The 24,810-nt window shown below is 55.8% G+C and overlaps 1 protein-coding gene across 1 annotated transcript; it reads right to left on the reverse strand.

Moving 5' to 3' along the window:
* Positions 1-769: 769 nt before the first annotated feature.
* On the reverse strand, positions 770-23,925 carry INCENP (inner centromere protein antigens 135/155kDa). The gene is made up of 18 exons (XM_006899874.1): positions 23,786-23,925; positions 22,896-23,009; positions 21,295-22,052; positions 16,741-16,792; positions 16,463-16,520; positions 16,207-16,324; positions 15,120-15,171; positions 14,720-14,837; positions 13,982-14,116; positions 13,523-13,534; positions 8,935-9,044; positions 8,728-8,848; positions 8,291-8,413; positions 6,823-7,022; positions 4,877-4,940; positions 4,223-4,342; positions 2,277-2,427; positions 770-990 (listed from the first exon to the last, which is right to left on the reverse strand). The coding sequence occupies exons 1-18, from the start codon at positions 23,923-23,925 to the stop codon at positions 770-772; spliced, it is 2,667 nt and encodes an 888-aa protein (XP_006899936.1).
* Positions 23,926-24,810: the final 885 nt, after the last annotated feature.

Below are 24,810 nucleotides of genomic sequence, written 5' to 3' on the forward strand. Positions count from 1 at the left end.
AGTTTATGTTAACGAGGGGAAGCACAACTCAGAAAAGGTGGCTCAAACGGATGTACAATCGGAAGAATATAATCAATGTTATGGAATCACACATGTAGAAACATGATGTATATTATGTTGTATATATTTTCAATAATAACAAAATAAAATCGTTTCTATTTTTTTTTTAAAAAAAGAGCCCAAGTATCCTGCCCTCAATCCCAGGCCTTCCCCACGGACCCGTGAAGAGTATCTCTGCATGCACCTTCACGAAAGTAATGAAGCACACCACCTTCTCAGGGCTGGTCCAGGACTGCACATCCATCCCCGGGGAGTTAGGAAGGACGGAGATCACATTCTGACCTGGGCAGCCAGGTGATCCTGACACACACCCTGGTGAAGACCAAGGGCCCAAACACAGGGCGACTGGGCATTTTGCTCAGGACCCCCAGCCTTCACAAGAGTTAAAGCAGGCTTGAAGGAATACACTTTATTAATCTAGTTTTTAAACACTAGAGGCTAAAAAAAGTTAGCTAAATTATAACAACCTATTTACAGAGTGCTGCCTACAGGCCGGGTGGGGCTGGTTCTCCTCAACCACACACCAAGCCTAGCCTCCAAACAGGCCTTGGGTCACCTTCCACCTGTGACAGAAACACCTGGCACAGAAGGCATTTGTTCACACCTGACCTGACCCTCAGTAACACCAGGTAGAAGGGTACCAGACCAGCAGAGTCGGACACGAGACCCAGACGGGACAAGGCTGCCTGTAGAGGCTTGTGGGCCCGGCTCAGCACTTCTTCAAGTTGTAGGCCAGGCTGCCAGGGACCCTGGGGCCCTGCAGGGGCGGCGAGTTCCACAAGGCAGAGCTGGTGCGTTTGTGGTAGCGAGGCTTGCTCTTCTTGAAGACGTCCTCCAAGTCCATTGTGAGATTGATACTGGCCCCAAAGAGCTCCAGAAGGTTCGGGGGGTTGTAGTACTGGTAGATGACGGCGCGGCTGAGCTGGGTGCCTAGAGGACACAGGAAAGCGGGTCACTACCTTGCCCACGGGGCCATCACCCTCTGCTGCCTGTGGACACATGGAGCCCTCCTCCTGCCTCCACACCACCAAGCCCTGGTGATGCTGCGATTTCATATTCTCATTGCTGGCTTAACCTACACACAGGTCCTCAGGGACTTATGTGGGCCAGGGCCCAGACCCAAGACCAAGAAGGAGGGTCTTTTCTCCCCAGCCAGACTGAAGCCAGGCGAGGTGCAGTGCCCATCAAGGTGACAAGGACCTGGAGTGTCAGGGGGAGGGAGGGGGGCACCCGGCCCTGGCTCTGTACCAGACACTCTTCCAAGTGCTTTCATAGGAAACCTGGGAGAGCCAGGAAGCTGCAAAAGCTGGAAACCTGCACTAGCTGAAATCCGAAGGGAGTTCTGGTCTCACAAGTCTTTCGTTTTGGACAGGACGCAGTCTTACCATCTGTCCATCACTCATTTTGATAGAAAATGGTTTGTTTTTTTTTACTTCCCTGATAGGCTTCTGCCTTACAAAGGTTCCGGCTTTCACAGACAGTCCTGTACTAGCACACCTGCCCTCCTGGGGGTTAGCGTCACCACCTTCTCAGCTGTCTACAATCGGCCATGATGTTCTTCAGGGGCTGCGTGGACCCCTGCCCACTGCCCCTTCTCTGATGATGTCCGCAAGCAGTGAGGGAGGCCGAGCAGAATCCTCGACACAGGGGGTGGCAGGCGGTCTCCGTCAGAGCTGACCCCCTGCGGGTTTTCTGGCCCTTCACTGTGGGAAGTGAGGCTGCTGTGTGCTGACTGGCTGTTCGCTCCCAGCAGGCCTTGCTCTCAGCCCTGAGGCAGCAGTCACATTGGTCACACGGTGTTTTCAACACTGAGCCACTCAACACTAGGGCAAACCCTGCTCCCTCCTCTCCGGCCTCCCTCACTCGGCTGGAACCCCAAGGCCCAGCTCTTAGTCTAAACATCTTAACGCCCTGATTAAACCCTGGCTGCTTAACTGGATCCCTGTCTTATTAACCGCCTGGGTGGGATTCTCAGAAGGGAGCACACAGCCCAAGCTATAATATTCGGCACGAGGCCTAACTCCAGGTCAGCCGTGATTTATGTCTGAACAAATAGGACCAACACTGCAGATGTGGCCTTCCCGTGAGCCCCCGGGGCACACGCCCAGAGGCTGGAGGTATCTTGTCAGGAGGTAACCTTTTGGCTACTGCAGTGTCCAGTGCTCTACAGGGCACAGGTGGGGACCAAGCCTCCCGGGAGCTCTGTGGCCGCTTACCGCGGGCCCAAGCAGGGATGGGCTTCCGAGGGTGGGACTCGTCATCTGTGGAGTCATCGCTGTTCAGGTCCAAGCCATAGTCGTCCGGGTTGATCTGGGGGGGCGTCCTGCGCCCTTGTGGAGTCATTTGATAAGAGGTACAAACTGGAGACTGGAAGAGAACGGCATGGTGGTAAGCTCCTTGAGCCCCAGGGGGACAGAGCAAGGAACAGGGGGTGCCAGGGTCTCATCCCCATTCTTGCTTCACAGGAAAAATTAAAACTTCCAGGACCAGCTTTTAAATATTAGTAAGTCGAACACCTCTCCACCACCACCACCACTACTCTCTTCCTTTTCCCGTTCCAGGATCCCACAGCATCCCGCCAGGCCAGTGTGGACCGATGCACCTCTGTCCGCACCGGGACTCCAGGATATCACACGGGGCACTGATCCGTGATGTAAACAACCACCAGGGAGGAACATGGCTAATACTGTAAACTACGCTGCAGTGAAAACACTTCCTCATACATTCTGCCTGTAACAGCAGTCAACCAGGAACCGCCAAGATGCTCAAGAACTGTTGCTGGGCACCAGCCGGTTGACTCTGACTCTGAGTGACGCACTGACAGAACCACCTGCCCACGCCTGCGCCAGCCTCAGTCTCCGCGGTGGTCGAGCCCACTGCTGCACTCATTGTTGAACCATCCCGTTAAGCGTCCGCCTCTCCTTCACTGACCCTGGACCTTCCCAAGCACAGGGCCCGGTCCCATCGGATAACATGCCCAAAGGCTAATGCTTTGTCTCTAGGAAGCAACTCTGGTTGCAGGTCTTCCAAGAGAGATCTGTCTCCTTCTGAAATAATGTGCGCTATGAAAGTGCAATGATCAGCTCAGCCAGAGGGGCTGGCTGAGGAAATCCCGACACATCCCAACTAAGGAGGACCACCCCAAAGCCCCAAGAGCAAGCCTGTCGCCATCGAGCTCTATGAGAACGACCTGCAGCCTTTCTAAGGTGGTAAATCTTTACGGGAGCACACATCAGCAGGGGCTGTCCTGCAGGGCCGCTGCGTGGGTTCAATCCACTGACCTTTCAGTTGGCAGCTGTGCACTTAACCACTATGCTACCAGGGCTTCACTAATAAGGAAACCCACACAACCAGTAAAAAGAGGCTTCCAGCGCTGACACAGGGCCTAGTCCTTGGGAGTCAACAGCAAGCCTGGAAAGGTGGAGGGGCAGCGAAGGACCTCAGCAAGATGGACCGACATAGTGACTGTAACGTGGCTGGTGAGGGTGGCGCAGGATAAGGTGGGGCTCAGGTCTGTTTTCACAGGGTCGCTATGAGTCACGGTGACAGCACACCTAACAACACAGTAAGTGAAGTGGTAACAGGAGACGGGGACCAAGGAGCCATGTGCTCGCGTACGCTGCAGGTTTTAAAACTACGCATGTGTGCAACAATCAATGACTGGGATCCATAAGTCTCTGTAAACTTTCATTAAAATTAATTAAAAAAAATACAAGTCTTATATACACACACACAATACGCATGTGAGCAAGTGTATCTGCAAAATGATTCTAAATATTTTATATATATAGATACATGAAGTGGAATCGTTTATTTCTGAGAGTACTTTTTAAAAAATTTTATGCTCCCACTATATAGTTTAGTTGTGGGAGAAGGATGGATAGTCTCCTCCTGTGCGATTAACTGCCTCTGAAAACCCGCGAAGGGACAGCTATGGGTCAGATCCAACTTGACAGTACAGCACAATAACATACAGTTTAGTTTCTTTTTTACAACAAATTGTACTTCTGGAACCACAAAGAATATATACCTCAAAAAGCATAAAATCCGCGAGGCCTACTGAACCCATCCCTTTCCTCAGGTCCCAGATTGGCCAGGAACCCGGCTACAGGGAAGAGCATGATTCCTGCAGGGCCCACTCTGCCTGGAGGCCCCGCCTCACCTCCACGTCCATGGTCACGTTTGGCCCTTTGCTGGCCGCCTCCGCCTCCGCCTCCGCCTCCTTGGTTTTCTTCTCCTGCTCCTCCTGCAGCCACTGCTCAGCCAGGCGCTGCTGTTCTTCCTGGGACCCATCCACCAGTCAAGGTGTTAGGAAGCCATGGTACCCTCCGCTCCCCTACTCCAGCCCCTCGTCCAGTGTGGCAGCGAGGCAGGTCCTCCCCCCCACAGCATGGCAGCGAGGCAGGTCCTCCCCCTCACAGCATGGCAGCGAGGTAAGCCCTCCCACACAGCACGGCAGCGAGGCAGGTCCTCCCCCCCACAGCATGGCAGCGAGGCAGGTCCTCCCCCCCACAGCATGGCAGCGAGGTAAGCCCTCCCACACAGCACGGCAGCGAGGCAGGTCCTCCCCCCCACAGCATGGCAGCGAGGCAGGTCCTCCCCCACACAGCATAGCAGCGAGGTAAGCCCTCCCACACAGCATGGCAGCGAGGTAAGCCCTCCCACACAGCACGGCAGCGAGGCAGGTCCTCCCCCCCCACAGCATGGCAGCGAGGTAAGCCCTCCCACACACAGCATGGCAGCAAGGCAGCCTCTGTACGAGTCACCAGCCCAGGCCTCCCTGCTCTCCCACGGGGCGCCACATCCCAGCCCTGACCTTGAGCTTCTTCTCCTCCAGCTCCCTCTGAAGCCGCAGTGCCTTCTCCTTCTCATGAGCCTCCCTGAGGACCAAGTGAGAGTCTGCCAGGGCAAGAAGCCAGGACCCACCTCACGGGGAGATGATAGTGGTCCTCACACACTGGGGCAGAGCCCACGGCTGCACCTTTGCCTGAAGTGCACACTCCAAGGGCCAGGGAATGGGAGTCAACACCCTCAAAGTCTGGGACCCATTGTTCCCCAAAGCTCAGGTCTCTTGGGCCTCAGTTTTCTCTTCTGTAGAATGGGTCATCTCGAGATGTAAATGAGATGCCGTGGTTAAGTCCCCAGGACCACACAGGTGCCCCCCCCCACCCGCAGGGCAGACACTGGCTGCTCCCGGGTCTCGGAGTCACCTCCACAGCTCCCTAGCTTGTGGCCCTGAATAGCTCAGTCATCCTCTGAATTGGTTCCCTCCTCCGAAACAGCTGACGGTTCTGAGCCCGTAAGGGCCTTTCAGGAGAGGGGTATGCGAGGAAAAGGGCAGAGCTTAGAGCCCGACAGGTGGCTGGGCCGCTTCACACCCACACAGCACATCATTCGATTCCAGACACACTAGCTGCGGCTCACCCTGCCTCCCTGACGGTCACGTGCTTCACTCAGACTCAGCCACAGGACTAGGGACATCTTTGTGACAGTCGACCCAACACAGCCCTGGGGGTCAACTGCAGCCCTGCAGGGCCCTCGGCTGTAACCCGCCCCCCTCCACCACTCCAATGGGCCAGTCACCCTTCAGATAAGGTCTGAGTCAAGTGTCTTGCCCAGATTCCTGGTCTCCCCAGAAGGTGGAAGCGGGAGAGGAAGGCTGGGGTCTAGATGTCGGTGTCTGTACAACCGGTGCAGGACCATCTGACTTATACATATGCTCAATTACACTAAGGAAACTCTACTAGCCTACTGGGAAGAAGCTGCACTGCAATCCCAAAGGCCTGTAGTTTGAGTCCACCAGCAGCTCTGTGGAAGGATGGGCAAGCTCCTCCCGGGCCACTTACTGCCTCCGAAAACCCGCTGGAGGATGAGCTATGGGTTCCATCTCAATGGCACACAACAACAACAACAACAACAACGGCTACGCTAACAGGCACCAAAAACCCCAAACTCAAGTAAAATCCTCCACAGTCTCTGAGGCTTCAGGGAAGGGGCTGCTACAACTTTCTTTTGTGCACTGGCTGGTGGATTAGAACCATCAACCCTAGAGGTTGGGTGGCCACTGATCCCTTAACCACTGGTGCCACCAGGACTATTTACTAACACAGGATCCCACAGATCTGCCAACCAACAGCAACTGTATCTCACTGCCTTTGCACCCCAGGGCCAGCACAACAGACACAGGGTGGACCCCGGTTGCGCCTGTCCCACCGATGGCAGCCTTCCTGTCCACTGCAGAGCACACAGCATCTGACTCTCTGGAGAGCCAGGGGTCACCTGGTCCAGCGTTCCCAAGAGAAGACAGTCTGAGACTGGAGGGCAGTTGAGAGAGAGACAAGCTGGGTGCCACTGCCACGAGCTGTGGCCAAGGATGCCACACTTCCTGTGAGGCGTCCAACACACACAGGGCCCTCCAGCTTCCAAGCACAGCAGTGTCCTGATTACAACACAGGTTCGTCCCGGCCACCCTTGAATCAGGCAAGGAGAAAATGAACCGAAGGGGCTGGCACAGGCAGTTGGAAGCAGAAGCAAGACAAAATGCCAACTCACTGCCGTGTCCCCAGAGCCCCAGGCACCGTGGTGGTCCCTGTGGTGGAAACTGCCAAGTGATGGTGGGTGAGGCACCTGGGCAACCACTCATCGCACGCTCGCTCTCTCACACGTGCACACAGAAACTAAAAGGTGAGAGCTGGGGCGTCATCTAAGAGACTGTTAGGCCCACACACACAGGAGTCCAGAGTAAGCATGACCGGCCCTCACCTCTCAGCCTGGAGTCGCTCCACCTCCTTCTTGCGCTCCAGCTCCCGGCGCTTCTGCTCGGCCAGCTGCCTCTCCTGCTCCCTCCGCTCCTGTTCACGCTGCTCCGCCAGCCTCTTGGCCTCAGCCGCCTTTCGCAGGCGCTCCTGTTCTTCCTCCTTCTTTTTCTGAAGTAGTTCTTGGTGCCGTCGCTCCTCCTCCTCCTGAGAATTTTAACCAGAGAGCAAGGTCAGGCCCTTTGACCAGACCGGCCAGGAAGAGGGCTAGTGGGAAAGCTGACAAGAGGCTCGGAGGGCCTGACGCCCTTCTTGTGTCAGCCAGCATCCTTGTCACCCGCAGGGCTGACAGGTCACAGAACACCAGGCTGCACCTGGCCAGAAACTTCACAACCAGTTTCAAAGCACCTTGTGACAACCCTTTTCATTAAGCAGTTACGAGCCCTGGACCTCTAACCTGTGTGCTCACCTACAGAACAGAGACCACAGCACTGCTTACACCTCATGGAGTTACAGAGGTCATACACATAACCCACTTATAACAGTGCCTGGCACAACGGAAACACTCCCTATGGGTGTTAGCCCTTAAGTAACACAGGTCCTGATGTCAAAAGAACAAGGAAGTCTGTCTCAGAGGAAGTTCAACCAGAGTGCTCCTTCGAGGCAAGGACGGTGAAACTTCATCTCACAATCTTTGGGCATGTTGGCAGGAGAGGCCAGTCCTTGGAAAAAGATATACCAGAGAGGTGGATGACCAGAAAAGGAAAGAAACACCCTCAACAAGATGGAGAGACACAGTAACTGTAGCAATGAACTTGGGCACATCAGAGATTGTGAGGATGGCACAGGATAGGACAAGGTTCAGACACTGTGCACGGGGCTGCTGAGTCGTAATCGACACAACAGCACCAAACAACAAAAGCCAAAGGGGTCCTGGCAGCATAGCGGGGAAAACGCTGGACAGCTAACCAAAACACCGGTGGTTCAAACCACCAGCTAGTGGCCCCTCCTCAGAAGTAAGATGAGGCCGTTCACTTCCCTTGAGATCAAAACGCAGCCCAGAGTCACTAGCAAGTCTGAATGACTGGATGGCAGTGGGATTCTGTGGTTGGTTAAAGTCACTTGCAGACTCTGTTACGGCAGCACCAGGTAACTGAATACCCTGGTGTTACCTGAAGTGACAGGAACACAGTCAAGTCAAGTAACCTGCCCAAAGTCACACAGCTAACCAACAGCAGAGCTGAGGCTGGAACTCGGGACAGTCAGGCGTCAGTGTTCAGGCACTTAGCCTTCCAAGTGCCACCTGTACAGAAAACAGCAGGCAGGTCTCCACCACTGTCACAATCTCCATCCCATTTACTGAGTCTCGCAAGGCAGGGAGGGAACCCCGCAATGTGCTCCCTGCGGCCCCACCTTCACCCCTGCCCTGTGGCCCTTCTCCTGACGTCCAGCCCTCTGCCCACTTGTGCTCTCACCTGCTGGAGCCACCGGAGCCTCCGTGCCTCCTCCTCCTGCTTCCTGCGTGCCTCCATCTCCTCCATTTTCTTGGCGGCCGCCTTCTTCTTGGCCTTCTCCTCTGCCAGCCGCTCCTCCTTAGCCTGCGGAGGCCCGGCCCAGGTGCCCAGTGAGTGGCCCTGCTCACTCAAGTCGGCCGCATGCGTCCACAGTGGCATGGCCAGGCCTCCATGCAAACCCACAGAGCCGGCAGCGGGCTCTGGAGTGGGCCTTGCCCCGGTGTCGGCGGGCCCACTCGCAGAAGGCTGCTGGGAACAGCGAGCCCCGGCCTTCACTCCCCGGACCAGGGAGGATGGAAGGGGGCATCCAGCCTTCAGGCCACTGGATCCCAGCCGCTCGGCTCCCCTCTGGGGGCACCCTCCCCAAGGCCAGCCACCCACCCGCCCCAGGCGCGCACCTTCTCGGTCTTCTCGTCGATTTGGGCAAACTTCTGCTCGATCTGCTTCTTCTTCTCCTCTTTCATCTGCTCCACCCGCTCCCGGGCCTGCAGCACTTTGCGGAGGCGCTCCTCACGTTTCCTGCGGGCACAGGGCCGTCACGGCTGCCCCACTGAGGCCGGGGCTGGGACGGGACGGGCCAGCGAGCAGGGCTGCGGGCCACTTACAGCTTCAACTCCTCCAGCCGCCGCCGCTTGTCCTCCTCCACCCTCTGCCTGCGGAGCTGTTCCGCCTCCTCCTTCTTCCGCAGGTTCTCCAGGCGTTGCCGCTCCTTCTCCTGGGGAGGCCAGGGCCGGTGAGGTGGCCAGCTCGGGACAGCCCCTCAACCCAAAGCTCTGCCAGTGGAGCCCCAGGGGACCCAGCCAGGACGGCAGCAGTGACTTCTCATTCTCATCTGCTTAGAATCAGCAGCGTCGCCTCCCCCACTTCCCCGTCCGGCCCTCCATCTCTGCCTCTACCCCCCCAAGTCCTGGGGCTCCGGCTTATCCTCCCGACGACACGAGTCCTGCCAAGCCACAGGCAGCAGCAAAATCAGGGGCCATGGTGGAAAAGCAGGCATTGAAATGAGAATGAGATTGGGAAACACAGCTCTGAAGGGCTGGTTACGGTGCGAGGCACTCTCAGCTCTGAAAAGTACTGTCACTCCTCATTACCACTGGGGCAAAACTGCTAGCTGACCCGCCGGCGGGTTTTCAGAGGTTAAAAATCGCACAGAAGCGAATGCCAATCCTTCTATCGCGAAGCAGCCAGTGTTGCTCGTATGACGCCTCATAACGTGTGTGTGTGTGTGTACACAAATTCTCCTGTCTGCACCAACTTTTAGGGGGCTTTGGTGGCCTAGTCAGGAGAGAGTTCTGCTGCCAACCCCAAAGTGGCAGTTCGAATCCACCAGCTGCTTCGAAGAAGAAAGATGGGTTATCTTCTCCCAAGCAATTTTACAGCCTCTGAAAACTGGCTGGTGGATCAATTAAAACTTGGTGAGAGAGCGATTATCAACCTTAACTGCTGGAAGAATATAAAATCTAGCCAAATGCTAAGCGAGGTAGCACAGAATGGTGAGATTTGGGGGTGGTATTACCCCTTTTATTCTTCACATTTGGTACTACAGCTGCATGACAATCACAACTCTGTTCAAGCTCCAGTTGGTTGTACTGCAGCTTGGTGGTGGGACCAGCCTCGTGAGCAGGCCCAGAGAGGCCCCTGCGGTATAACCACAGCACGGGCAACCAGCAGGGATGGGCAGGGGCTCCAGGGCCACCCTAGCCAAGGATGAGACGAGTCCCTTACACCTGAATGACCAGGAGAGGTGAGTTCAAGGTGGCACTTCTCCCCCACCAGTCTACCTAGCTCCCCCCAGACCCTGCTCATCTCCCCTAGCCTCTAGAGGGGTGCACTCCCCGCTAGAAATCAGGCCCCAAAGGAACGGGGTCCTCTTAAAGTGAGAGAAGAGGCTCGGCTTTCCGTTGGGATGGTGGAGACGCTCCACACTGTCTCTCCCACTAAAGGTGGTGTGGACGCCTGTCCAGAATGCACAGCAAACAGCGGCGGGCAGCTGGGGAAGACCACTCAACGCAGCCTGGAGCCTGGGCGGGCAGAGGAGTGCAGGAAATGCCCTCAGGTCCCAGCTCAAGGAGCAGAGGAGAACTACCAGAGGACAGAAACTCCAGTGCAGCGCTTGCCTCCTGCTTTTCTCCAGCCCACGAGCAGCCCTACAACAGCGGAGATCAGAGGGACCAGCAGGAGTTGAAGCTAGGAGCTGCCCGGTTCTTTCTCTAGCTCCCTCCACCTCGTCCCTGAACACAGGCACAGACGCACACAGCCAAGTGTGGGTCGCTACAGTCCCTGGATGTGGGACAGGAAGGCCCAGAGAACCCCAAAGCACTGGAGAGTCTGGGAAAACGACACCAGGAGCTTGTTTATGAGCTCCTGGCTTACCGCTGCTAGGACTGAATTAAACCAAGACCCACACGCTCTGCCATTCAGTCCCGCTCAGCTCAGAGCAACCCTCCGGCACGTTCCCAGGGCCACAACTCTTTACAGGACACTGCCCATCCTTCTGCAGAGCAGCAACCTTTTCACCCAGCATCCTGACCTGGTATGTGCTATGCCACCAAGGAACTTTATATGAACTGAATTGTGACTTCCCAAACAATAAGTTGTCTTCTCACTAAACCCTGACGTTATAACCCCACTGCGGAAGTGGGTTTTCTTTGTCATAGTAATGAGACACTGTCAGAGTAGGGTCTGCCTTGAGTCAGTCTCTCTGAAGGTATTAAAAGAAATTTAAAACGGAAGAGAAACAGGTGAAGCAGAGACGGGGACGAGACACGGTACGGTGACAAGCAGCTTCCTCCGGAGCTGACCGAGAGATGGGCCTTCCCCGGAGCCAGTGTCCCGCACTCAGGGGCCCGGCCTTCAACACTATGATAGGATCAATTCTGCTTGTTAAATAACTAAACTCAAATCCACTGCCCTCCTGTCAATTCCTTATTCATGTTTCCTGGCCCATGATTTTTCTTCATTGTCATTGGCTTCCAAAAACCAAAACCCTCTGCGATCAAGTCAGCTCCAACTCACAACGACCCCACAGGACAAAGAATAGGCCCCGTGGGGCTCCCACACCTGTGGACTTCACAGGAGTCGGCCACCACACCTCTCCACACCACGAAGCAGCTGAGGGACCGGAACCACCAACCCTCCGGTTTGTAGCCAAAAACTTAACAACTACACCAACAGGGCTCCTCATGGATAACCAGGGCACCTCTAAACTATACACACCCTGAACTGACCCTAACCATGAGAGCTGGACAATGATTAAGGATGGCAGAATTGATGCCTTGTGACATGTGGTCTTAAGAGAAGAGTGCTGACTCTCCCATGTGAACGCCAAAGAACAGGTGTGTCTTGGAAAGGGGGCAGAGTGTCCTTGGAGGCACAGATGGTGAAGCTTCGTCTCGCATACTTTAGACATGTTGCCAGGACAGGTTACTCCTCGGAGAGGGATGTCATGCTTGGAAACGTGGAGGGACAGCAGAGAGGGAGCTCTCCATCTAGATGGACTGACAGGGTGACTACAGCAATGAGCTCATGTGTCAAAGATGTGAGGACGGCACGGGATAGGACAGGCTTCAGATCTGTTGTTCATAGGGTCGTTACGAGTCATAGTCAACTCGACAGCACTTAATAACAATAACATCATAACAAAGCCTTGAAGGACCGAACCTAAGGCTTGGCTGCAGCACACCCACGGCAGGTCCAACCGTCACTGCAAAGACTGAACCGCACCCCAGAGGAGGTGAGTCAGAGGGCACAGCCAGGGCCTCTCCAGAGGGAGTGATGGAGAGGCTCAGAGCAAAGAACTGTCAACCCACAAACGCCCTTCAGAAAGGACAGCAAAACAGACTATCTGATGAAGGGAAAACGAGCAGGTTCACTGCCAGCAATCTGTTCTGAGGAAATCACTAAAGCATGTTCCCAGACAGAGGAGGGCAAAGACAGCAGGGGACAAGCAGAGCAGAAGGCAGCGAGCTGAGGCACACTTTTTCTCTCGAGATCTTTGACATGTCTGAGAGTTGAAAACAAAACTTCTACCCCCCTCAGATGGTGGAGTCAGTGTATGTAAATACAAAACAGGAGACAACTGTAGCCTACAGGGAAGGGCCCTGGTGGCGCCGTGGTTAGAGCACTCTGCTGTTAACCAAAACGTCAGTGGTTTGGGCCCACCCAGCACCCCCACAGAAGCCAGAGGCAGCCGCCTGTGTCTGTGACACTCTGAAGGCTTGGAAAGCCCGTGAGGCCGTTCCACTATGTTCTGAAGGGTCGTAACAAGTTGAAATGTATTCAACAGCAGGTTGGTGGCACACGGGGTGTGGAGATGGCACCCGAGGCCCTGTGTGGAGCTAAGGTAAGTGGTAAGTGGTGAGACTCAGATTCGGAGCCTTTAGACAGTTGGAAAGTATGCAACGTCTAGAGCACCACTCAATTCTCTGCAAGACGTTAAGACTCAGAGTCACAATACAGGAGAAAACGTATAAACAATCCCGAACAAGGCAAGGGCAAGACTCAGCCCCAAGACAGAGCTGTTCGGCCCTGGCTGGAGGCTGTGCCTGTGTAGCCAGGCACGGGTCCCTTCAGAGCGTCTGTGGCAGCTGAAGGGGTGAAAGGGCAGCCTCAGCGAACAGCCCAGGAAGGCAGGAGTGCGGGCTGTGTGGACCCCAGCTCCCTGTGGCTCTGAGGATCTGAGAAGAGAACAGGGGGCTGGTCCCCAGAAGCCACCGACGGTTAGAGCAGCCAGACCCAAGAGCCACTGGAACCTGCAAGCAGGGTTCAAACCCAGCCCTCCCTCATCCTCCATCACTCAGCCTCTTCAAGGCAGGGCTGCTCAGGTTTGTGAACTAATGCAGCTGGGTGGCTCTGGGGATCAGAAACAGTTCATCTGTTCTCTTCCCACTCCCACCGACACAGAGGGAAGCAGGTTATTTGGGGGTGGCTGTAAGGAACACTTCCAGCGGGGACCCCGGTGACGTGCAGCTCTCTCTTGCCTCAGGGGGGCTCTGGGACCAAGCCCATGGAAGCAGGGTCAAGGTCAAAGAGGGCAGGCTGTGAGGAGGAGGGGCCGGGTACCCACCAGCCTCCCGGGGTCTCTCCTGCTCTCCACGGCTCCTCTCAGGACCTCCACCCACATGTTAGTGTTGCTACAGAAGCTACGCGGTGAGTGTTAGGGGAGCTACGTTACGACAGAAAGGTTTTACTTACGACAAAGCTGCACTGTGGGGAGACAAGGAAAAAACCAACAGTTAATGCCGGGCTGGGGCACACCCTGGGAAGCGGCCACAGGCCTGCAGGGCACTCCAAGTGGCACCACACGGCCTCACACCTTATCCAGCCCTCACGCCCCAGAGTGAGCACGCCCATGTGTGTGCTGCACCTCAACCACACACACACCCCGTGTGTGGGAACGGGGGGCAGTGGGGCAGTGCTAACGGCCTGCTAGGTCAGTTCTGCATTGCTCAGGCCAGGGGAACGCTGGGCTGCCACCCACGGCAGGTCAGGACAACACCCCCAGTTGTCACCAAGCCCGTGGCCACAAAGGCTCAAGCTGGCTCTTGAACAGTCCCAGGCTACGCCTGCCTCTCCAGACCCAAGCTACTCCCAGCCATCCTGCGGGCAGACCAGAGCGTTCGAGTGAGCCACCCGGCTCCCAGCACGCCTCACCTTGGGGTCCACACGCAGGGGAGTGTTTCGCTTGATGAAGGACTTCATGATGCTGCTGCGTGACGTGGACGTCGGGGTCATGAGCATCTGGTTCCTCTGCACGGTGTGCAGGAAGGTCCGCAAGGGGCGCACCACCTGCGGAAGGGACGGGTCAGGCCGAGGACAGGGAGGGGGTCAGGCTCCATTGTGAAGGGTCAGGTCCCACAGGACTGGGAAGAGGTCAGGCTCGAGAACCGGGAGGAGGTGAGGACCAGGAGAGATCGGGATCAGGCCTCAGTGGGTCAGGATCAGGCCCCAAAGGACTGGGAAGGGGTCAGGCCCAAGGACTGGGAGGGGGTGAGGACCAGGATAGACCAGGAACAGGTCTCAGTGGGTCAGGGTCAGGCACAAAGGACTGGGAAAGGGTGAGGACCAGGAAAGATTGGGACCAGGCCTCAGTGGGTCAGGATCAGGCCCTAAAGGACTGGGAAGGGGTCAGGCCTGAGAACCGGGAAGGGGTAAGGACCAGGGTAGATGGGGACCGGGCTTTGATGGGTCAGGATCAGGCACAAAGGACTGGGAAGGGGTGAGGGCCAGGACAGATCGGGACCAGGTCTCTGTGGGTCAGGGTTAGGCTCTGATTCCCCAGAGGGGTCAGGCCTGAGGACTGGGAAGGGGTGAGGACTCTGTGGTCAGAGTCAGGCCCCAAGGACGAGGTCAGGCCCGAAGGCTGGGCCGGGGTCCCCCAGGGAGACTCGCCTTGTTAGGCGGGCAGGGCGGGGAGGGGGTCTTGCTCATGGGGGGCTGCAGCTGCTCATCGTCCAGGTTTTGCTCGTCACCCAGCTCGTTCACCGCCTGCTTGTAGCTGCGCTTCCTCCTACAGAGCGAGGGTGGGACAGTGTCAAGGCCACAAGACTTCTGCAGCCCTGGCCACACCCCACACAAGGTCACCAGGGAACAACTGTGGCCGGACCAAAGGACTCCAGAGGTGGGATGTCCTTGGTGGGCCAGCCTCAAGTCATCTGGGCAGAAGGACCCCCACTCCCAGGCCAGCTCATATCTAGCTCCCTCAGCCCCTACTTTTTTATCCAGAGTTTAGGCCACACACCAGCTAAGGTAGTGGGGAGCTCTGCCCACACACCCCTTCCCCGATGCAAACCTGGCACTCTGAGGTGGCTCCACGGTCCGATCTATCTGGTCAGTCTTGGCCTCTGTGTGAAGACAGCAAGTTCAGGGAGCGTCAGGGAGCACGGCCGTGGGCGAGGGTGGGGGACAGGCTAAGAAGGGAACCTCAGCAGTGGTCCTGGGCGGTGAGGCTCTTCTCCCAGAAGAACCCAGGAAAGCCAGCGGGAAATGCACCAGCCTCAGCACCGACGGGCCCCGAGGACCCTGCGGGCAGAGCCCCCATGGCACCTGCAGGCAGTACAGCCCCCCCCCCCCCACCCCAGGCCTGGTCCCTGTGTCCCTTCCAGTCAGGGAAACTTGAGGCCACACTCCACCAGCTGTGTGTGGAAGGTGCCAGCAGGCTGTCTCTGAGGCAGGCTTCTGTCGCCTTCAGACGGTGCTCATGACAGAAGGGGAGGGGGCCTTGCTGAGGGCCAGCTCGGGGGTAACTGATTTGTCTCACTGCTAAGAAGGAGCAGGCCCTGGAAAAATTGCTCCCCTGAGCCCTTATCTTTCATCACTATAAAGGGTTCTGGCAGTAAAACCTGGGAGCTGTGTGGCTGGCTGGCCATTGTCCCTGTCCCCATCATAAAGTCGGGACAATCGCAGGGGAGACCTGGAAGCTGCCAGACTCTTTCCAGAGTTGGACTTCAGGACACCCCAGAGCCTGGAAGTCAGGAGGGGCCCAGACAGGAACCCAGAGCCTGAGGCTTGCCTGCCCAGCTTCCCACTGCTCTCTTTGGAGGGGCAGACCTTCAAGGGTCAAAAGTGTGAAGGCAGACAAAGAAGTAGAGGCCAGGCTGGAGGCCCCCAACAGGCAAGGTGATAGGAAAAGGCCCAGCTCAGGTCCCCACCCCCGGAGTCCTGTGCCCACCAGCCGGCAACACGCGCACAGCACTCGGCGGCTGCTCCGGCCAAGAGGGAGGTGGCAAAACCTAACTCAGAGGCAACTGATGCAGCCCCAGCAACATTCGTCTGCAGACCCAGAACCTGGGCTTCCTTAGGCCCAGAGAACAGTCTAGGCTGAGGCCACATGTCCCTCATGGGCGTCTCTCTGCACATGGCAGGTGGGGAAGGCTCACCACGCTGCCCTCTGGACGGTGAGTCCTGGCTACTAGTTGCAGACTGTGAATCGGATGTGCTCACGGCAACCTTGGTGGCATCCTGGGGCACCATGGTCCTCTCTTCGTTCTTGGAGACCTGTGGGCAAAATCAAGCTCTATCTAGGGTCTCCACCCGGGCCTCAAGGCCTACAGTGGGTGTGGTTTCAGACATAAGCTTGAAAGACCAGTATCCCACCACTTCTCTCCAGCCCTCCTCCCCACGGGCCCTCCTTACCTCCAGCTCCATGGCAAGCACAGGCTCCGTCTCTTTGCTGGGCTCCCTCTGCTCAGGGCTGAAAGAAGAGTGGGAGGTATTGTGGGAACTGCCCAGGGAGCCCCAACTCTTCCCCACAGGAAGCTGCTACATAGTCTGTGGGACAGGGACCCAGGAGGTCCACAGAGACCTAAGCCAGACCCCAGAGGCCCCAAGCAGTACAGAAGCCAGAGACAAAACCAGGGGATCACTGCTCAGGCTCTGAATCCCGGATCACTGAGCCCCAGAACTAAACTCACATGACTTTCTGGGGAACCTCCACATTCAGGAGCCTCTCCAGGTAACTGTGACCTGAGGGGGAACAAGAGAACAAAGGACGCCATGAGAAATCAACCGGAGCAGCCCCAGGGCCCCTCAGCACAGCCCAGGCTCCAGGAGGCTCTAGCGTCTCTTCCAAAGCCATGTAGCCCCCTCCTTGCTGAAGCAGAGGTCCTGCTCGCTACCCTGAGTGCACAGCCTCACAGGTCCCTCAGATCCCAGTTTTAAGCTTAGTGGAATAATGAATCTCCATTGCTACTTCCCTCTAACGTCTTCACGGGGCTGGAAGCATCTTAGGAAGACAGACAGTGCCTGACTGACTCAACTACTCCCAGGAGATGGCCAGGCACAAAACAACTTACTGAACAGGGACTTAGTGACACTTTACCCCTGGGCCCTGGGCCAGGCCAAGGGGACACCATGGTGAGACAACGGATGGGGCCAGTACCCAGTCGGGGTACCAATCATCAAGCAATCCTACAGACAGCACTGTACATGTATGGTGACAGAGAAACAGTAGAGGGGTTTGAAAGCGGTTTGAAAGCCTAGAATGGGGAGCCCAGACTGGTCTGGGGATCAGATCCGAAAACTAAGGCATCTACAGACAAAAAAAGAGTCGGATGGAGCAGGACATCAGAGCAGTGGTCTCCAAAGTGCCTTCTCGGGACCCTGGAGCATCCAAGATCCAAGGTCATCACTATTTACACCATTTGTCTAGAGCACTACTGCCCTTTCACGTTGCTGATGTTTGTATCGATGGTGCAGAGAAAGGCAGATAGAGCTGTGGACACCGTTACACAAAGCATGGCACCAAATGGTACCGAATGTCACACCTGCCATAAAAAAAGTCCAGCCTCATTAAGAGTGGGCCTGATGAAGGAAGAAACAGTATCAATTTTACTAAACCTAAACGTGAGCTTACGTATTCATAACATTCTGCTTGACAAAGCAGCAAGCATGCAAAATGCGGTTCCCGTGACTGAGTTACCAGCTGAACTGGCCGCCCGGGTCACCTGGTCTGCAGGGAGCTGCATTGCTCAGTCAAAGGTGCCGCTGGTGGCCCAAGTCCACACTCTCCCTGCAGGAGCAGGATGGGCGATTTACAGCCACAGAAATCCAACGGAGGCCAGCTCTAAGTTAGTTCTGACTTCACAGCAATGAGAGAGACTTTTAGGTGGAAAATATGGCTGATATAGTAAGTTATTTGGTCTTTGTGACAGGGTAGACAATTTACTTAGAAACAAATGAAGTGAGCTTGTTATTCAAAACTCAATAACAAATAAATAAAAACCCAAACGGAATTTGTTGCCTATCAGAACATAAGAATTGTGCATTCAGGCTTAAACATGAACCCACCATCATGAGCTTTTAAGTATCAAAAAGCTTTCCCCGGTGAGATCAGGAAATGAATGTCTGTTTTCCTGGATTCCGTGTGTTGAAGTATGCTGACATTTGGACAATCTGCCTGCTTTCCCAAGGGAGCAATGCGTGAGGTCACAGCATCACAGGGCTGTAAGACCACCTAGAGCACGGTGTTGACCACTGTGGACCCGAATCTGCTCTTAGATGACAATGAACTTCTAAGAAACCCTCACTGGTGGGTTGGATATTCACTGCCATCAAGTGGAAGCTGGTTCATAACTGACTCTCCAGTTGGGGTGCGGAGGCTGTAAATCACAGGGGGGAGACTGTCCATCTTTCTACCAGAGCTAATGGTCCATTCAAACCACCAGAGGTCAGTCAACTTTGAGTCGGCAGCGTTAACTCCCTGTGGCCTCTGTCACCAGAGCTCCCGTGGGTTGCATATAACAGCAAAGAATACAAACAATTTATCTGAAAAAGATACTAAATTGTCTTCCCTTTTCTAGTTCCGTATCTGTGTGAGGTCAGATTTTACTGAGCTCGGACAGAACAGAGCACAGTGGCCCCTTAGGACTGCCAAGGCTGTGAATCTTGGTGGATTGCCTCACTATTCTCCCAGGGTTTGAACTGCAGACCTTGTGGTTCACAGCCAAGCACTTTACAGCCAAGCACTTTAAACACTGCTCAAGCCAGATCTCCTTCATACACTTTAACTCCAACAACATAATATAACAGATTGAATATAAGAAAAACAGCTACCTTCTTTTAAGCCACACTTTAAAGAGACAAAAAAAAAAAAATAGAACATGGGACTGTCAGTGTCCTCACTGGTCCTTTTTGGCTGGAAGTTCTTTTTCCATGAAAAATTCTTATGATCCCTGCTGGCCTAGTGTGTCACTTCATGGGCTGTGAACTGCAAGGTCAGTAGTAGTTCAAATCCTTTGGCCATTCCAAGTGAAAATGATAAGACAATTTCCTCCTGTAAAGACTGACAATCAGGAACCCAACAGACAATCATCACAAGGACAATAGGTAACATACCATGATCTAGTTCTTTTGATTTTAAAATCAATTAATGAATGCTTTAAAACTATCTGCTTTTGTTTCTACTACAGTAAACATCAATAGATAAAAACTTTCATAATCAAAAGCTGTTAAGAGGCCCCCTAGTCATTTTTAAACCAAGCAAGCATCGAGACTGATGAGCTGGGTGGGCCAAGAGGCAGGAAAGAGAACTCCCGTCTGAGAACTAAAAGGCAGCCACTGGGCTCAAGCATCCTGGGCCTCAGGACAGCTGACCAGAGGTGAGGCTGGGAGGCAGCCAGGGTAAGGCCAGGGACACCCAAGGGGCTAAGGAAGAGGTAGGATGGACAGGAAGCAGGAAGCTAGAGCAGCAAATGAGAACAGCCATGGAGAACCCTGCAGCTGGGGCCTCTGGGTGGAAAGCAACTGTGCACCAGGTAAGGATGGCAGACGCAAGGGACTGGCTGGAGGGTATGGCCGGAAGCCGTGGCTCCCACCATCTCGAGTCTGGCCATGGGGCAAGAGGGCACCTAATTGTCAGGGTAGGAAGATGCCCATGAGACCATACAGTTCCAACAGCATAGAGACTTCTCCAGAACGTATATGCCTGGTTCCTCACAAGCCAGTTGGGTCTCAGTGCCCCTCTGGTGGACAGGAAGGCGGCTGTGGGAGACCCAAGGAAAAGACTGGCCTGCAAGCAGAGTCCTGGAAACCCTGTCACAATCTCCCATCTCCCCTGCCTAACTATTCCAGCGCCCACACACCTACCCGAGCACCAGATGCCTCCCCACTGCTTTACCCACCGGTCCCCTCTGAGCAGCTGGCCACTGTGCAGAGGATAATGGCCCAGCCAGCGGCTTCCTCAGCCCAAGAGACGACTCCACACTGGCTTCGTCAGGGCAGGGGCCACTAACCTGCTCTTTGCTGGCAGATTCTCTTCCAAGTTTTGCATCCCTCCACTTAGACCCTGACAGCAGCCTACCCACCCCACCCCTCTTGACTTCCCTCCTCTTCCCACTTCTCAGTACCAGGGCCTTCCAAGAACTACCACTGGGTCATGTCCTCCCTAGGGGCGCCAGACACCCCAATACTTGTGGATCCATTCCTCTGGGTCTGTGCACAGGCTGTTCCCTCTGCAGTTTTACTTCCTCACATATTTCCCCAGGCATGCTCACAAACCCTCCAGCTCAGACTCCACCTCTTCCCCAGTCTCTCTGGCTGCTATCTCTCCTCATGACTCCTGACATCCACTCCTGCTGGGACGTGTTGATGGTTAAGAGCAGCTAATATTACTGAGTCCTACTCAGGACCAGGTACTGTCTAAGGAGGCCATGTGGATGAACAAAGTAGTCTCACGAGGGTCCTTAGAAATGAATGAGGCTGTCATAGAAACTGAGGCACGTCGAGCCAATTCTGAAGCTGCCCAGGGCGTCAGAGAGAAATGGGACCAGAGCCATCTTGATTCTTCCCTCTCTGCCTTTTATCAGACATCTTATCACCAGCCTCCCTACACAGAGCGGCTCTGATGAGAACTCGCGTCTCTTCACCTCCGTATCTCCAGACTAAACACAGCTTTGCTGGTAGCCCACAAGTGTGGGTGTAAGGGAGGCTTGGCAGGAGGGGGTGGAGGGAGGAACATGCTGGCCCTGGGGCCCAAGACCACAGTGGAAAACCCTCCTGGACCTGTTTCTTATCTGTGAAACAAAAGTACTGGACTAGATTGCCCCGTCAACCCAATACCTCCTGTTGTTGATTGCCTTCGAGTCAAGCATAACTCATAGTGACCCTATGAAAGAAGGCCTGAAGCCTTTCTATAACTATCGACATTTATCCAAGTCCACAGTTTCCTTCCAGAGGCATTGCTTCCAGTTACCTGTGGCTATTTAAATGTGAATTACAACTTAGTGAACGTGAAATTCCAACTGTTCCATCACATTAGCCACACTTTAAGGACCTGAGAGGCACACGTGGCCATGGCCCCCGTACAGGACAGCAGAGAGAGGGAATGCGGCTGTCGCTACAGAACCTTCGACTAGGCAGCTCCTTGTTTCATGACCCCCAGAACCTTCTGGCTGAGTGGAGCAGTACAGCCCGCCAGCCACCCGTCCACCTGCCCACCCATCCACTGACCGCCCAGGCCCCAGACTCACAGATGATGCGGCCAGAGGCGGCCGGCTCTTTGGTAGCCTTGTTTGCGATCCTTCGGCTGGACCTGCGGATGGGCTGCTCCTGACTGGTGATCAGAGAGTACTTCTCGGCCAGTGAGGTCTGGTCACCCGGGGCGATCAGGCTGCGCCGCACCGGGGGCCGTTTGGTGTGGGAGCCCGCTGCTGAGAAGTTATTCAGCTGGATGGGTGCCAGCACCCGCTCCTGCCATGGGGAGCCCGTGGAGGAAGGGGTGTCGCGTGGGGGCGAGGGGGAGGCCCGTGCGATCCTGAGCTTGGATGCGGTGCGCCCTGTGCTGGCCCCCGGGCCCTGCGGGGTGGTCATCAGGGAGCTCACAGCCACAGAGTCAAGTCTCCCAGCGTCTGACTTCTTGGGTGTGGACTCCTCATCGGAGGTCTGGGCGCCCACGGAGGCGGCACTCAGGGCGGAAATTTGGGCCAACTTGAGCTGGCTGAGACGCTTCTCTGCACTGAGGCGCTCGCTGGTATCGATCTGCACCATGGGCACCAGCTGGCACTGGGCTGGGACATTCTTGGGCTTCCCGGTCAGCGTCGTGGGGGACTCGGGGGCAGGCGAGGGCACTGCCGATGTCATGGTGGCTGTCGCAGCGGCAGCAGCCCGGGTCACCCGCCGCAGCACAGAGCCGTTCTCGCCCACCAAGGTGGCCCGCGTGTCCACCTTGTCCTTGCTACGGAGCCGGTGAGAGTGCCGCTGGCTGCTTCGACTCTTCCTGTGGGACAACCTGCCGGAGGTGGCAGAGCAGGGGCTGAGGCGGGCACCCCCCGGGTGGCTGGAGGTTTCGTAGGCTGTAATCTTTACGGCAACAGCTAGACAGGGGGCTTTTTCTCCCCCTCTAGCCACTGTGGGTTTGAACACTTGACCACTGTACCACAGGGCTCCCAGCAGGGCTGAGGCACTCCAAAACGGAGCTCAGACACATACCAGTCTCCCCACAAGTTGCCAGCTCAGCTGCCGGGGCCCAGAGGCTAACGACCTGGGTTTGGTCCAGGTTCTGCCACATGATACCATGCTACTCAGGACTGAGCCTCAGAGTCACACACATGAAAGGACTGTCCCTAGGACAGCTCGCAGAGACTGAGATCCCCTGGAGACTATACACACGCTCAATGTTCCAAGAGGGCTCTGAGGAACAGGCAGGCCGTGAGACTAGTCTAGAAGAAAGTAAAGCTCAGAGAGGTGGAAATCAGCCCTGGGCATAGGGACAGAGCTGGGTCGCAGGTCTCTGCCACCCACAGCCACTCCAATCAGAGCCCAGGAAACCCGCAGCAGCAAGAGTTTGGGCACAAACCTGCCTGGCCCACTGTGGTCACCCTCACCCCACAGAGAAGATGCCTTCTCCTTCCTCTGTGAATCCTTCCCACCTCCAAGGCCCAGATTAAACCCGCGCCACACCAACACACCTCCCATCCATGCTGCAGTTGGTCCGTCTGACCCTCCACCACCCCCGCTCCTGCAAGGGGCTCCGGGTGGCAGGCTCCACTTAACACCCAAGGAAGCAAAACCCACTCCGTAAAGCCTCGCAGACCCTCCTAACCCGTTAGTGGTGGGGTCCAGCTCCTCCTACCTCTTCCGAACTGGGTCTCTGTTTTCATCCTGCACAGAAGAAATCCGTCTCTTCTTCCGTCGGTTCTTCTGAGATGGCGTTTTGGGCATCAACTCGGGCTCTTTGCTGAATTCTCTGTTCAGTACAAGGAAGATGCTGGTGGCTGCCTGGCAACTGCCAGCCAGGGGCACAGCCCCTCCAATCCCCAATTCCTGACAGAGGCAGCCAAGCTGGGGTGACTGGTTCTTGACGAGCTCCCAGAGGCCCTCTTGTTCCCCATACAAGTCTACCGCCCAAGCCCCCTGCAGACATGCAGGAGTAAAGGCTTACAGGCCAGTCTCTGCCCACCCCTCAGTCTACTGTCCAAGGCCCAGCCCACTGCAAGGCAAGGCCCTGACACAGAAAAGTTAGGATCTAGAGGGGCTGGGCAGGGGGTGTGAAGGAAATCCAAAGAGGGAAAGGGGTCCAAGGAGAGACTCAGAAAAGCAGGGAGGCCAGGAGTACTGCTGGCAAGAAGTAAGGAAAGGAAGTCTGGGGGGAGGCTAGCCTGGATCCCCTCACTGCCCTCTCTTCCCACCTGCATCTACCCACCCCAGGTCCACCTTAGCCTGCCCTGGGGGGGGGGGGAGGGCAGGGTCACAGAGTGTAGGAGCAGGCAGCAGGGAGTCTACAGGAAGGGGCTGGGCAAAGAGGAAGGGGTGGGAGAGGCAGGTAGGTGAGAACCCAAGCACTTGTGCTTCCTTCCCTGGCCACCAGGGGCTCCTTGCCCACCACTGTCAGAAGCGCCTGTCCTGCCCCAAGGAGGGCTCCCGCCCATGAAGGGCTCAGCCTCTGCTTCCCCTTCTCGCCAAGCACTCACTGGGGCAAGCTGCTGTCCGCCCACTGCCATGGCCCCAGGCCGCTGCCCTCACCTGGTGAACATGCGCTCCGCCTCCTCCTGGATTTCCTCCAGCCACACCATGTCCTTGTTGTCCACATTGCAGAAGAACTCCAGGAGCTTCTGGTCACACAGCTCCAGCAGGTGGACGGGCCCTGGGCCTGACGTCACCATGGTGGCTCTGTCTGCAGAAGGCAAGGGACAAGAGTCACAAGGGCTCAGGGCTGGTCTTCTCCAGAGGAGCGTGCCACATGGGCAGCACGCATCTGCCAACACCGCCAATCAGCCAGGACCTAGGGGGAGCCCCTCCCCATTCACAGCTGCAGGATCCAAACACCAACCCACTGCCCTCACCTCTGCATCTCCACACACGTTTTCTAACACCTTTACACACACACACACACACACACACACACACACACACAGAGCTGTCTCCCAAGCCCACACTTCCCGGTCCATTTTAATATCAACAATAATTCCCTTAGACAAATGGTCTTTCCCTCCTATTACACCAATGGCCGTGAGTGGGTCAAGCCCACGAGTGCGTGTGGCTGCAGAGCAGAGGTCTCTGTCCTTTGTGAGGAAGCTGAAACCAAAGTCCACAGAAGAGCTACAGAGGCAACGGAAGTACCAGGGCCAATAGCAACAGCCATTCTGCACCAGGGAGAGGCAGTGCCAACTATGGGGGCCCAGCCCACCTGCCCAGCACAGGTCACTCGTACCATCCTGCAGGCCTGACCCCAGACATCAGGCCAAACCACCACCAAATCTAACTGCCTCCTCAAAAGGTCACTGACTAGGAGGACAGGCGTCTGTGTTCAAAGAAATCAGTAAGAAATAGGGATCCAGAGACTGCACCTCCCCAGAGACATGGCGGAGCCCTCTCCACTGAACTGGAAACAGAAGAGCAGGAGCACTAGGGAACCGGATAAGCAATGCTGCTGCTGTTGTGGCGCTCAATCAGAAATCAGCCACAGCTGACTCTCTAGTTTTCAGAGGCTGTAAATAGCAAGGAGGAGACTGCCAACCTTTCTCCCACAGAGCAGCTGGTGGATTTGA

Source organism: Elephantulus edwardii, unplaced genomic scaffold (assembly GCF_000299155.1).
Source record: "Elephantulus edwardii isolate Elephantulus edwardi_28Jun2011 unplaced genomic scaffold, EleEdw1.0 scaffold00268, whole genome shotgun sequence".
In the NCBI taxonomy this organism is placed as follows: domain Eukaryota; kingdom Metazoa; phylum Chordata; class Mammalia; order Macroscelidea; family Macroscelididae; genus Elephantulus; species Elephantulus edwardii.